The sequence below is a fragment of the Alosa pseudoharengus genome, unplaced genomic scaffold, assembly GCF_046254945.1.
Source record: "Alosa pseudoharengus isolate Yale_2024_CS ecotype anadromous, Long Island Sound unplaced genomic scaffold, YU_APseudo_1.1 YU_APseudo_1.1_scf_14, whole genome shotgun sequence".
Taxonomy (NCBI): Eukaryota; Metazoa; Chordata; class Actinopteri; order Clupeiformes; family Clupeidae; genus Alosa; species Alosa pseudoharengus.
In genome coordinates, this window is record NW_027468609.1 from 24,534,734 (window position 1) to 24,549,361 (window position 14,628).

Here is a 14,628-nt window from a genome sequence, read left to right on the forward strand (position 1 = left end):
GCAGCCAGGGGCGTCCTCCAAACACGTCCACAAATCAAAAAGCTAGTTGACGGGAAGGACAAGGGGAGGGGGAGAGACTCGGCGCTGAAAAGACCTACCGCTATGTGGCTAATGTCGCCGTGCGCCAGCCGTCTCAGCGTGACACAAAAGCAGTTAGGAGACACAATGAAAGAGAAAATGGAATTTATTGTCGCATAAAGCGAGCTAAAGACAGACACTCTCTTAAAATAAAACTGCCACAAAGAAACCCAGAAAACAATTTACTATGTAGCTCTTTTTTTTTTTTTTAGAAAAAAAGTCCTGTTCAGCATGAGCTGCTTGAATAGGAATATTTTATGACCATTTGGTCCTTTTAGAACAGATGGGCCTCAGCCTAAAGACAAGACTTGGAGCTACTCTGTCTAGTTTTGGTCTTTAAGGCTCCAAGTTGTTCTCTTTGACCATAACCTGTTATTAGTGTTAGTGTTGAATGGTAGTTTAGCTGAAAATGATGAACATAAACTCCACACTGATGTTCACTGAACTGCATAGTTACAGAAGGCAAAAAGAAGCTCCTGCAGTATTTTAGTATGTAGTATGCACATGTAGTATTCTATTCACTTCACAGAATTTCATGTAGAAGACATTTTAGGATTCATCAAGGTGACTTTGCCTGTTGAGCACATTATATTGCTTTCACAAGCACAAGTACCAACAGAACCTGTGATCTGTTTGTCTCCAGCTCGGTCTGAAAGGTACCATCACCTGGAGACTGAGGAAGAGGACACGAATGATGAAGACTTTAATGCAGAGCTTAGGCAGTTCTCTTCCTGTTCACACCGCTTCTCAAAGGTAAGATTTCTACTCCTCCATCTTCCCTTCCCTACACTTTTTTTCTCCAGCCTGTGAGCGTACACACACACACGCACACACGCACTTACACAATCACACTCACTTATACAATCATACTAAAGACACTGCACACACTTACACTCACTCACTCTGACACTAATATAAACTCAGCTTACTCTCTTATCAACACACTCACTCACTCAATCATCTTGCACACACACACACACACACACACACACACACACACACACACACACACACATATACACACACACACACACACACACACACACACACACACACACGGGGATGAGCGGGCAGAAGAAGCCGCTAAAGTGATGAGGCTCCCATGCCTATCCTCTGAGAGTGCGTAAAGCTGTGGATTTCCTCCTCCTCATCTGCAGCTGAGACTCATTAGGTGTTAGGGATCAGGCTTCTCCTCCCAGGCTCAGGCCCTGCAGCGTTTACTGGGAGCAAAGCAGGAGAAAGCTGCTGGAGGGAAAACACTCACAACTTCCTCACAAGCGATTATATACACACAGGCACTGAGTCAGACAGGCACACAACTTCGCACACACACACTCACATTAGATGTCATGTCAGTAACATGCATTCATATAACTACCATCCAAAAATGGTGTATGTTGTACTATTGAAAGATACAGAAGTACACAGTCATAAAAAATACATTCATACCCATCCACACACACACACACACACACACACACACACACACACACACACACACACACACACACACACACACACACACACACACACACAAGCATTTTTCCATACTTCCCCCTCTGGCATTTGGCCCCGTTCGAAGGCCAGATTATGCATTATCGCTCATGAGCAAGATCTATTTCAGTTGCATGTAGAACAAAGACACACACACACACACACACACACACACACACACACACACACACACACACACATTTATTGATACACACACACATACATACATATATACACACACACACACACACACACACACACACACACACACACACATACATAGAAAAACACACATCTGTTTTGGTGCAATGCAGACTGCACTCAACCTTGGGTAAGCTGAGCAGATTTTAGAAGGAGTCCATTTTTTGTACTGGATATTATAAGCTAATCAAGAAAGTTCTTCAACACCGTAATGAGCCTCACTTTTTTAACCATTACTTTATGTTGTCTGACCTTGTGTGTGTGTGTGTGTGTGTGTGTGTGTGTAGGTGTACAGCAGTCTGGACCTGTCTCGCGGCCAGCTGGAGGAGAAAGGGGAGCAAGAGGAGAAGAAAAGCGAGAGCCCGCTGACCATGGACTCCCTCAGCTGGACGCCCGACTTCACCGAGATGTGAGTCATTTCCTCTCAGTCCATCTGTCACATTAAAACGCTGCTGCCGTTACCGGTGCCACCTCTGCCACGGCCGCCACAGCCGTCAGGCATTACTCACCGGGCTTGTTCGTCACCAAATGACGTCTCTTCCCACCCCGCTGAGCGTGCTCTTAAGCGTAACTTAAGCGGCAACTTAATTGGGTGTAATTTGAACTCCTGCTTTTAGAGGGTTCAAGGTACTAGTGGGGTTTCCAGTGGTTAGGAAGTGACGTCTAACACATCTAACAGAGCTGAATTATCTAGAGATTTCCACCCGTGCAGTCTAAACCCGAGACGGTGGTGGCTGGTGACTAATCACACTTATTCTACTCTTTCGCTCACCTCTCCCTCTCACATGGGGATTGTGTTTTTTTTTTCTTGTTTTTTTTAAACTTCAACTTGTTTGTACGTCACTTTTGATATGGTTTGTTAACCATTTAAAATGGTTAAATAACAGATACTGATGTTAACCATTTAAAATAGTTCAATAACAGATACTTTATATATAACTTGGATGTAGAAACTGTAGGGTAAGTTGACTAATATTTAGCAGAAGCTTTTATCCAAAGTGACACAGACTCGCAAAAGGCAGGTTACCACTTCTCCACTGCTGATAAATCTACTTCCTTCAAAATAAGGGCATTCATAAAAGCATATTAACAGTGGCAAATTTGGCAACAGACAAATTTCCATATTAGATTGTTACATTATTCTATTTTGATGGGAAATGGTGGACCCCCGTCATTTAATTGTGGAGAAGTTTTCAGGAAGTAATTTAGCTTTTAATAGGAAAAAAAAAAGCTGGCACAGTTACTGAATTGAATTTAGATAGCTCTTTGTTACCAGAACTGGGTTGATATTGTAGCGTCTCTGTGTTTTTTCTAGGCCATCACTCTCCCACTCTTCTGACGCCGAAAGCGCTAGTGCAGGACTCCGGTCTGGCCTGCTCCCCAAGTTTGCCATCTCAGCCGAGTCGGAGGACGGGGACGGCTCCGTGGCCCTGGAGGACCCCAGCAAGGTCAACTTCACCATCGGGGAGCTGCCCCAGGACGAGCCTGACGCCACCACGCCCGGCAGCACCCTCAGCGGCTCCACTCTGTCTGGTGAGGAAGGAATTAGAGGCAGTGATCCTCTGCGTTAACGGACGTTTCTACCAAGAACAATAACTATTACGATGAAAGTGACCCGACAAAGTGACCCGACAATATTGTACCTCATGTCTTTATTGTTATAGTTTATGTGTGGGCGTTGTCATTCATAATAGCTAGAAGGATACTTTTTTGCCTCAGTGTTACTTTGAGAGGTGTATAGATGGAGTGTAGCAGAGGATTCTGTATTGGTCCACTGATTCTTTATAGGAGAAGACAAGACCCTGTGATGTGTCCTGTAACTGTGTTTTGTTTGGAGTTGTGTTTGATGCTGCTGCTGTTGCTGCAGTGCCGTGCCGCATGCCAGTGCGTTTGGTTTGCTTTTGGTCTCTTGTTTGGCTGTTGCCCCCCACCCCTAATCCACTGCTCTCTCCTCGGCCCAATAGGCGACTTCTCTGAACACGTGGACCAGCTGCACTCCTCCCGGGGTGAGGGGGTGGACAGCCCCGACACCACCTCCGCCTCCAAGACCTCCGTCGAGCTGGGCGCCACCCTCGGCCTGCCACGCTCAGACACCCCGGACAAGACACCCGGCACTACGACCACCGGCGGCAAAGTGCCCAAGTCGGTCTCAGCCAGCGCCCTCTCTCTAATGATCCCTGGAGGTGAGTGGGTTTGTTCGGTCAGTCGGTCCAGTGGTGGTAAAATGAGTTTGAGAGCAGAAGTTTTATATGTCAGTGTCATTTTATTTACATAGCACTTTTTTTTAAACAACGGCAGTTGACCAAAGTGCTATTTATGCAGTCTCGTTTTCTGTCCAGCACCCAGCATGAGGTTGTGCCTGGGTGTTGTGCCTTTTTCAACTTTTAAGAGTGCAGACTGGTGATCACAGACACTGCTACATTTGCTACACGGTATGACACAGAAGGGCAGAGAAGGAGAGAATTGGGGTAGGAGATGGAGGGAATGAGTGAAAGAGGAAGAAAAAGAGAAAGAATGAGGCAGATGAAGAATGAACAGAGAAAGAGAGGAGAAGCTAAATGAAACATTGGGGGGGGGGGGGGAGAGAGAGAGAGAGAGAGAGAAGGGGAGAGAGGGGAGATTGGAAGAGAGGGAGCACCAGAGAGAGAGGAAGAGGGGATTAGAGAGCGCATTAGAAGGACGGATCAAGAGAAGGAGTGTGAAAGAGATGAAAGGGACACAGGGAGCCGTGTGAAATCGTAGCCGGCAGGCCCATGCTGCGAGCGCTGCTCCACTTTCCGGAGAGATGGAGAGGCACAGAGCTGGCACTGCTGCTGCCCCACTTCCCCTCCTTCTCTCTGCCGCAGAGAGAGAGAGAGACAGAGAGACAGAGACAGAGAGAGAAAGACAGAGAGAGAGCGAGAGAGAGAGAGAAGGGGGGGGCAGGAAGGAAGGGAAAGAGGGCAGAGATATGAGGGTGTGAAAGACAGACAGAGAGAGGCAGGGTGAAGAATAGAAAGGGTGATGAGAAGGGAGAGAGTAATGGAGAAGGGTAGAGAAAGGTTGTGTATGAGACTGTGTGCATGACAGGAAAATACAGGTTGAAATAGTGTGTGTGTGTGAGAGTGAGTTTGCAAATGTGCATTCCCACACACACACACACACACACATTTTCTCTGTATGTTTTTCTGTGTGTGCATGTGTGTGTGTGTGTGTGTGTGTGTGTGTGTGTGCACAAATTCATGAGAGGGTGGAAAAGAGAAAGGAGGCCGCCGCTGTGAGGGGGAAAATCTCATCGGCCTCACTCCCAGCAGGGGAGTCCAGAGCTGGAACTGCTCTGACACGCTAAGTCCCCTACATCCCCTGTTATTGGGATTCCAGCGCGCATTCAGGCCCGCTCCACTTGGACTGGCAGACAAACATAGCCTCGAGCACAGCCCTGCTCTGCCAGAGCTCAATGCCACCCAATGTCATTGCGCCACCTTAACAGATGTCGAGAATGACTCCTTTCAAAATTCATCATGATGATATATGCTGTAATGCACTAATATGGATTATACAGTGAATTATAAAGTACTAGTATCAATAGAAGTAACGATAATAGTACTGATGCAGTAGATTCAGTGCATTCTAATGCACTAATAGTAATATACTGTGTTGATGCAGTAGATGCAGTGCATTCTAATGCACTAATAGTAATAATTGATTTATTGGCATATAATTGTTGCATTTCTGAATAGTCGATGTTTTCCTCCTTATTGTAGATGTTGTTGGGGTGTCCCCGCTGGCGAGTCCTATGTCCCCGTATTCACTGTCATCAGATCCGTCCTCACGAGACTCCTCCCCCAGCCGAGACTCCTCCCTCTGTGCGGTCAGCCCCCGTCAGCCAATCATCATCCACAGCTCCGGCAAGAAATTTGGCTTCACACTGCGCGCCATCCGCGTGTACGCTTGCGACGGTGACGTCTACACCGTCTATCATATGGTCTGGGTAAGCACACGTGAAGCCTTCCCTCCTGCTCACAGATATCTATATGTACTGCAAGCTTACAGCGTGGAAGTAATGTGTGAACAGGTCCTGTAGCCTCTTTGGATTTGCGTCCTAAATGAATAATTAGCAGTATTCCTGGTATGTGCTTACGAAAGCTAGCTGTTAAGATCATTCTTAGACTATAACCATCATAACCTCTCAGACTATAAGCCATGCATTATGTATACACACCACTTACTGTGTATAGAATGTCCATACAATGGCAAATGCTTGAATAGATTTTGGAACACTAGGGATTGCATTTGTAGCCCTTGTTGTTCTTTGTAGAGAGGTGGTAGCTTTTTCAGCTCGGCTTAGGGTGGATACCTGTAATTCTAGACTAATAACCAACAATGTTGCGTTTCTGTTCCTAACGCAGAATGTGGAGGATGGGGGACCGGCCAATAAAGCTGGGCTGAAAGCTGGAGATCTCATCACCCACGTCAACGGAGAACCAGTCCATGGCCTGGTCCACACTGAGGTGGTGGAGCTGCTACTCAAAGTGAGTCTCCGGTCCCTGTCCTCTGTCCATCAGTAGTATCCGTCATAGCCACTGTGTGACTTCATCTTAGATAGCACCTTTTCCAGTATACGATAGGACAGCACTTTGCTCCCACAGCAACCTGAATTATCTCTGTTGCTCCCTTTTGATCTCTCTTCATTCTGTATATATATATCAGTCACACACATAAACAATACATTAAGTAGCATCCATGAACACTGTTATTAGTGCAGTGAAGAGGCGAACTCTTGGAGCTTGAGGGTGCTTACATGCTCTTACACTCTTAGTTCAGAGTCTGTTCAGATACACTACAGTCAATGCACACACACACAAGTAGCAATACAGGGAGAAAAACACACATTTGGCAAATTTCATGAACAGGTGTTAAATCTCTTACAGAATGGCCCTAACACCTGTTCACATGGTCATAGCTGAATATTGTGTGTAATCCTTAACAATGTGCATCTGTTGTGACCGTGTGTTATGCGTTATGGTTTCCAAAAATAGATTTTATTCTCTTCTCTTCTCACAGAGTGGCAGTAAAGTAGCTATATCTACCACCCCTTTTGAAAACACATCTATCAAGACTGGTCCCGCCAGAAGGAACAGTTACAGAAGCAAAATGATCCGCAGAACGAAGAAACCCAAGAAAGAAAAGACACAAGAGAGGTGGGCTTGCATTCTCAGCAATATTTTTGTCATTGTCTTTTTATAATATTGGTATTGAAGGCAGTGGAATCACATAATGCATACCGGTATACATGTGCACATATGTTTCTGATTGTCATACTCTAACATCACCACTAGGTGTAACTCTTGCTCTTAACTTGACTCCTGGCCACGTCAAAGGCATTATCCCTGCACAGCCTTGGCCAAATATGAAATGCTCTGGATGGTGGATTTAGAAATCTGGCAGCAATCCATCTCATTACATTTCTGTCTCTGATTGGTTGACTGGAGAATAAGGCTATTATGTGCATGCAGTTTTGGCAAATTATTATATGATTTTATTTTATGTTGCTTTGAAGAACATTGTTAAAATATCTAAACCTTAAATAATAATTGCTTTGCTTTGTTTTGTGTTTTTTTTCCTCCTCCTATTTTCTGGCCCCCTCTTCCTTGCCACGGCAGGCGCAGGTCTGTGTTCAGGCGCTTTGCCATGCAGCCCTCGCCCCTGCTGCACACCAGTCGCAGCTTCACCTCCCTCAACCGCTCGCTGTCCTCAGGCGAGAGCCTCCCCGGCTCCCCCACACACAGCCTCTCCCCTCGCTCCCCCACCACAGCCTTCCGGCCCGCTCCAGACTTCACACAGTCAGGTTAGTATGAAGCACCCAGCTAGTATGTCACTCAGTCAGGATATAGCAGAACTCACATCTACAGTAGGATTTCACATGGTCAAGTTAGTATGAGTACTTAACCCCATGCTCCACACAGTTCAGTATGTTTACAGCGTGTCACTATGAATATGATAGTAATGAAGGATACTGTGTTAATGATGAATAATATTAAATTCTGTGTACAGAAAACAGCATTTAATATTATTCATATATATATATATATATATATATATATAAAGAATTTCCCCCTTGGGGATTAATAAAGTGCAAGCAATCAAGTCTCATTGAAAACTGTAAAAGCTTTTTTGCCTGAGTGAACATTGTGCCACTTTTGACTCAAGTTCCTCTTCCTCTTTTTGTTGTTTCTTTTGGTTCCTAGGTGGCACATCCTCTCAGAGCAGTTCCCCGAGCTCCAGCGCCCCAAACTCCCCCGCCGGTTCGGGCCACATCCGGCCCAGCACCCTGCACGGCTTGGGGCCCAAGCTCCCCGGCCAGCGGCTGCGCCAGGGCCGGCGCAAGTCAGCCGGCAGTATCCCGCTCTCGCCCCTGGCGCGGACGCCCTCCCCGACGCCGCAGCCTACCTCCCCCCAACGCTCGCCCTCCCCCTTGCTGGGCCACACGGTGGGAAGCTCCAAGACCACTCAGGCGTTCCCTCCCAAGATGCACTCGCCCCCCACGATCGTGCGGCACATGGTTCGGCCCAAGAGCGCCGAGCCGCCCAGGTCGCCGCTCCTTAAGCGGGTGCAGTCGGAGGAGAAGCTCTCGCCGTCCTACACGGGGGACAAGAAGCACCTGTGCACCCGCAAGCACAGCCTGGAGGTGACCCAGGAGGAGGGGGCGCAAGGGGAGGGCGCCCAGTGCGAGGCCACTCTGCAGAGCGTGGAGGAGACCTCTTGCGAGACGCTGGCGGTCACGCGGGTGCGGCCGGCCGAGCAGGGCTGCCTCAAGCGGCCCGTCACGCGCAAAGTCGGACGACAGGAGTCCATGGAGGATCTGGACAAGGAGAAGCTGAAGGCTAAAGTTGTGGTGAAGCGGCAGGACTGGACGGAGAGGCGCGAGTCTCTGCAGAAGCAGGACGCCATGCAGGACAGTGAGGCGGCCACCTGCTCCTTGACCGCTGACGACAAGGACAGGAGCGTTCTGGGTAGGCCCAGCTCCAGACCTCAGGGCAATCCTGAGTCTGGTCCCCTGGACAACAAGGGCGCCAGCGCCAACTCCACGCTCAAAGACGTATTGTACAAGAAACTGAACACCAGAGTGTGCGAGAGCATCGCTGAGTCGATGAGTGGCGGTGGGGACTGTGTGTCCGTGTCACTGTGTGAGGGTGTCAGGTCGCACACGTGCCCCGGGTTGCAAGAATGGAGCCCCCAGAAGGCCGAGCGACAGCTCGCGCGACCTTTGAAGGAGGGCGGTAAGCCGGACAGGCTAGACTTTAAAGCCTCCAGCATGGAGTTTGTCAGGAAACGTCCGTCTTTCGACGAGCGAGATGACTGCGTGTGCCGATTATCCCCCAGCATGCACGAGAGCCATCACTTTAGCACGACCCGCTCCAAGAGCCTCCAGCTGGACTCCGCCATGGTCCTGGACCACATGAAAGGCGGGATGTGCGGCATCCACAACTCGCCAGTGATCACCGGAGACTCTCTGTCCCCGAAGCTGTTTACCGGCCGGGGGGAGAGCGCGGTGGAGAAGCTCCAGATGATCTCCTCTTCGGAGGGATCCATCCGGAAGACATCCTCCGAGTACAAGCTCGAGGGGCGTCTTGTTTCCTCGCTGAAACCCCTGGAAGGTACACTGGACATCGGCTTGCTCTCGGGACCACGCGTTTCCAAGACCGACACCTGCCTGTCCAAAATGGTGGACGGCCCAGGGGAAGTCACGCTAGGTCAGAGCCAGAGCGAGAAGCAGCTGTCGTTTCAGCTGCAGAAGCCCTCTGACAAGCCGAAGGCAACATCAACAGACTCCGCGCCAGCTCAGGGAGCCGTAGAGTCCCTGAGCTCTCTGAACTCGCTTACAGAGTGGCCTGCAGCGAAACCCGACACTACCACCACTGCCACCGCCGCCATCGCCACCGCTCTGATCAAAGGCTGCAGCAGCAATAGAACTCAGCCCAGTCACGTCGAGCCAACCCACTTACCGGTCGTTAAACTGGACATTGCTGACTCCAGTGGAAAACCGGAGATTAGATCAAGCGTGAAAGCTGCCGCCTCGTCCCTGGCCCACGAGATGAGGGTCACTCGTCACAGTTCTCATTTCTCATACGGGAAGACTCCTTCAATCAAAGAGGTCAGCAACGAGGACCAGGATGATGACTTAGAGCTACCTGAAGAGGCCACCATGGCCACAACCAATCAGAAACAAGACGATCCCAAGCCTGTAATGACACAAGAATCACAAAACTCTAAATCAGAATCTAAGGCAGAATCGCATGCCTCTCAGTCAGAATCCCCTAAAACAGTACCTCACGCATCTAAGTCCAAACTTGTAGAAATAAACTTGGTTGACAAATCCAAATCTGAGCCTGCAAAAGTGATCCGCAGCCTCCAAACTACTCTGTCTCCTAAGCAGAGAGTAGACTCCCCGTCAGAGCTGGCTGGTGCACAGAACAGTGACAAAGAGCAGAAACCAAGTAGTCCAGTTTCAGGCAAAGCTTCAGGGCACGGTGCCTCACAACATGGCTCAGCAACTTCACAGAGTGTGCTGCTTTCTCCCCCCGAGCACAGTGCTCAAACGAGCGCAGCCAAGGATAAATCTGTTGATGCGAAGACACCTGAATTCCAACAGAACCCTGTCAAAGACAAACCAGCTCTTACACAAAACTCAACTTCTCCAGTAAGCGCTGTCAAAGAAAAACCAGCCGCACCCACACAGAATTTAATTACATCCGTAAGTTCTGGTCCTGTGCTGGCAAAAAGTACCGGTAAAGAAATTCCATCCAGCAGCATAACTCCGGTTTCAGAACGTTCTCATTCGCAGACCGCTGTGAAAGACGCGCCAGCGAAAACACAGAGCGCACCTTCAGATCCACATCCCAGTCATCCTCCAAGCTCCGCTGCTGCCAAGGACAAACAGGTCAGCACACTGAGCTTGGCCTCAGCTTCACAAGAAAGCCCCGGCCCCAAAGGTACGGCCATTTCTGAAGCCGCTTCCCCGCAGGCCAAGCAGAAGAAATCAGGCAGCCCACCGAAAGTCAACACGGGGCCGAAATCCTTGCTGACTTCAGCTGTTGCTCCATCGGAGGATGTAAAGAGGTCTTGTGGCTCGGTTCCACAGTCTCAGCAGCAGCAGCAGCGCTCGGACAGAACCCCGCATGCCACCGCCGACAAGGTCCAGACAGAGAGGGCCCTTTCAGCGCCTGCCAGCGGGACGACGTCCACTTTGCAAACTGGCAAGGCCCTCAAAACCACAACGTGTTTCCCTAACAAAACGGCCGAGGCCCAGGAGACACCTTCCTCTGAAGGGGAGCTGAAAGGCTGCGTGGCGAAAGGCAACACCAGCACCGCTGCTTCTAAAGCTGAAATCACAAAGAAGGGTGAGCTGAAGATAGAGGATGTAGCCACCGGTAAAGCAGCAGCAGAAAGTAGCACCTCAATTAAGAACGTGGCCGTAGCTCCGCAGAAGATGCCAAGCAATCAGGGCAAAGCCACAGATGGACAGACAGACACCAGCTTAGCCAAGGCAGAAGACAAGCCACGAGTGAAGGGCTCTCCAGTGTCCGAAAGCCTGCACTCGGCCAAGGCCTCGGCTGACAGAGCTGTCAAAGAAACCAGTCCCTCACGGTCAACAAAGCCACCCCAAACTTCACCTTCAATGTCCGTTAGTGGAAAACAGGCCACTGTGAGCTCCAGAAATAAGCCGAGAGTAGAGTCCCCCCTGGTGTCCCAATCAGGTGTCAAAGCAACAGAGAACAAAGGGAAAACGGAGAGCCATTCAGCAGCTTCGGCTGCAGCTAGAGACACCCAACAAGCAAAGCCAAAAGAGCAGAGAGAGACACCAGTCCTCGCTGGCCAAACCCAGAGGGAGACTGTGAGCCGTGGCAGTGCCAGTCTGGCCTCCGTGCCCGTGCTCCCCGTGCCCGCTGTCAGGGTAGAGATCCACACACCCAGTGGGGCAGTGGTGGGTAAGGGCACGCCCAGCACAGCTGAATCCACAGCAAAGTCCACCAAGGAGGAAGCGGCCAGGGCGCGAGGTGAGGGCCCCAAGCTGCAGTCTCAGAGGAACCAGGGACCAGGGGAAGTGGTGGGGACTACCAGTGATCTCAAATCAACTTCTGCCGAGGCCAAGACTGGAGTCTCCTCTTCCTCTTCAAATCGAAAGGAGATGGCCGAGAAGAAGAAACGAGAGGCTGGCCAGGAGCAGTCATCCACGCAAAAACACGCCGGCAAAGATGCGTCTAGAACATCTGCGCCCGCCAAAGAGGCAACAGCGGCAGAGAAAGAGTCCGTCCGTCCGAAACAATCAAAGGAATCTCCTCGCGGCTCAAACAAGAAGTGATGCACAGACTGGGGCAGATGGCGGGGTGTGGACTTTTGTTTGCAGCCACCATTTCTATCCAATCTTTTAGGAATGTTCTAAGAGGCTGTTTCTTTTTTTCTTTCTGTATGTCCTATCATTATGCCTTCCTTTTTTGAGGACCGGTGAAGCTGTTACTTCAGTGTGCGTACCAAGTAAGAAACACTTGAGTAGGCAGATTAGCTTGGTGAAGGGTGGGTGTGGGTGTGTGTGTGTGTGTGTGTGTGTGTGTGTGTGTGTGTGTGTGTGTGTGTGTGTGTGTGTGTGTGTGTGTGTGTGTGTGTGTGTGTGTGTGTGTGTGTGTGTGTGTGTGTGTGTGTGTGTGTGTGTGTGTGTGTGAGCGAGAGAGACAATACTACTATGTGTTGAAAAATGTAGGTCTGAATGTAAGACATAATTTCTTTTGCTGCTGATTTGTGGTCCCTTTTTAATTATCTGCAGTGAGTAGGGAGCGAAGAGAAAAAACAAAAGTAATTCTGTGTCTAAATATGTTTTGTGTTGTGGAATAATTAGTAAAGCAGAGGTTTGTGCAACCTGTAAACTAGCAGAGGCAGGGTGAAGGGGGTCCCTTCAGTGGTGTGCGAACTGCCACGGCCGTGCATGCCAGACTCAGTACTAAACACGAAGCCCCTGTCCGTAGACACATCGTACTGGGCCTGTGCTGAGACTAAATGACAATGGCCAGGTCTTTTCCTCCCGATCGAAAAATTCTGCTGAAACCCGCCATGGTCTTTGCACATGATTTAAACCATCAACTTATCAAAAAAATAAATACAAAACAAAAGTGTAGCAATGGTGCTGAAGAAGTAGCATGCAGTTGTCATGCAAAACGTGTGATCTCACCAATTTTTTGTTTAATTAGTTTTGTTTGGGTTTTTCTTTTTGTTTGTTACTCTGTTCTGGTTGTTTTACCCTTTTAGAGATGAAGTGTGCAGTTTTGTTTTGGGTAGTGGTGCACAGAGCCAATGCACTATGTCCTGTGCTTCTCACCTAGAACTATTTACTATGGAATCATCTTACGGTTCTGGAATCATATCTAGTGGAAGGGGCCTTTTGGGTTCATGGGGAATTCGGCTTGCTGTTCTTAGCAGGTTATGATGAAATTCACATTCCTTTCACATAACATCTCTACATTTCTAAAAAAAATTGATTTTTATGCAATATACTGTAAATAGGACTAAGTGAACTGTACAAAATGGGGGCTACATGGGCTCAATCAAATATGTGTGTTGTATGTTTTATATGTATATATTTTGCTATCTCATACATTTGTATACCATGCTCAACGTTTGGTGTTAGTTCTGTCATTGTTATCTTGATAATTCTGGACTTCTGGAAGTAGCTACCAATAGGAAAAGGCATAATCTCTCTCAGATTGTGTAATGAATTGTACTTGAAGCAACACAAGCTTAAAATGAGAGACTGGACACTTTTCAGTAATGTGTCTCTGTGAAGGTAAAACTGAGGTGCCTGTAGTAGATCTGAGAATAAGAATGTCTTTTGATTTCTTTTGTTTTTTTTTTGCAGTAATGATCCACAATGGACTCACATGGGTGTCTCACTTTAAATTTGCACCAATGCTCAGAATATGGATGTAACTTTAAAACTAAAATGGAAACCAATAGCCTCAATTTGGAAGACAATATACCTTATACTCAGTTACATTTCTTATAGCAGTTTCGAGGTGTGAAGGCTGTTGTCTGGCTTGTATTTGTGTGGCTGTTTAAACAATACCGAATTTGGCTCAATAGAAAAGGCGGATGTAGGACTAGAGGTTTGGATTTCCACCTCTTTACACAGTCAGGGGTGCCAGAGTTGAAGAGGTTCAGCATCCAACAGCATCCAACATCCTCTCATAAGCTCATACTCACCCTGTCCCCATTTGTTCGCATAATATCCGGCATAATGTAGTCCTTTTCCAGAACACTATGCAGAACTGATCTTTGGCCGAGTGCCCTTTCATCTCTGTATTTCAGCTGACAGGGGATTACATGTAGACAATAACAGTCACCGCACAGTGCAGGTGAAAAACACTTTTCCATTACCTAACATAAGATTGTGAAATGGTTTTAAAAAATGGCGATGCACTTTGTTTCATAGACTTTTGTCTCTGATGTTTGTGCAACCTCAAACCCTTTGATTTTTGTGTTGCTTTTATAACATTTCAATAGTCAGTAGTGATGAATACATCTAAAAGAACAATCACATCCTGCATAGTTTTTCTCAATAAAAATATATTGTCCATTGCTCTCTTCAAACTAACCGCAAATGTTAGAAGTGGTGCAGCAATGAATCAAGCCAATGCTTTTACAACCCTTCCACTTAGATGTTAATGGAAACAGCCAAGCACATACCAACTTAGTTACAATGTTACAATATCTGTAGGCTATATTACAACGCTAGACACTTAATGGTATTTTAAAGGGGCTAATGGTAAATGCATATATCTATATATAGCAGGACACATACTGTATGTTCGAGAGCCATTAGGGAAT

The 14,628-nt window shown here is 48.0% G+C and overlaps 1 protein-coding gene across 4 annotated transcripts in view; it reads left to right on the forward strand.

Annotated features, from left to right (window-relative positions):
- The window catches only part of mast4 (microtubule associated serine/threonine kinase family member 4), a 110,128-nt gene extending 97,753 nt beyond the window's left edge, over window positions 1-12,375 (forward strand). For all 4 annotated transcript variants that reach the window (XM_076284305.1, XM_076284308.1, XM_076284307.1 and 1 more), the window contains 9 exons: window positions 722-831; window positions 2,061-2,182; window positions 3,089-3,306; window positions 3,738-3,956; window positions 5,517-5,743; window positions 6,162-6,284; window positions 6,817-6,953; window positions 7,416-7,600; window positions 8,001-12,375. In XM_076284305.1, coding sequence (XP_076140420.1) covers window positions 722-831; window positions 2,061-2,182; window positions 3,089-3,306; window positions 3,738-3,956; window positions 5,517-5,743; window positions 6,162-6,284; window positions 6,817-6,953; window positions 7,416-7,600; window positions 8,001-12,115 — 5,456 coding nt within the window. In that variant the 3' untranslated portion in view covers window positions 12,116-12,375. The remainder of the gene's footprint in view (window positions 1-721; window positions 832-2,060; window positions 2,183-3,088; window positions 3,307-3,737; window positions 3,957-5,516; window positions 5,744-6,161; window positions 6,285-6,816; window positions 6,954-7,415; window positions 7,601-8,000) is intronic.
- The last annotated feature ends 2,253 nt before the right edge of the window (window positions 12,376-14,628 follow it).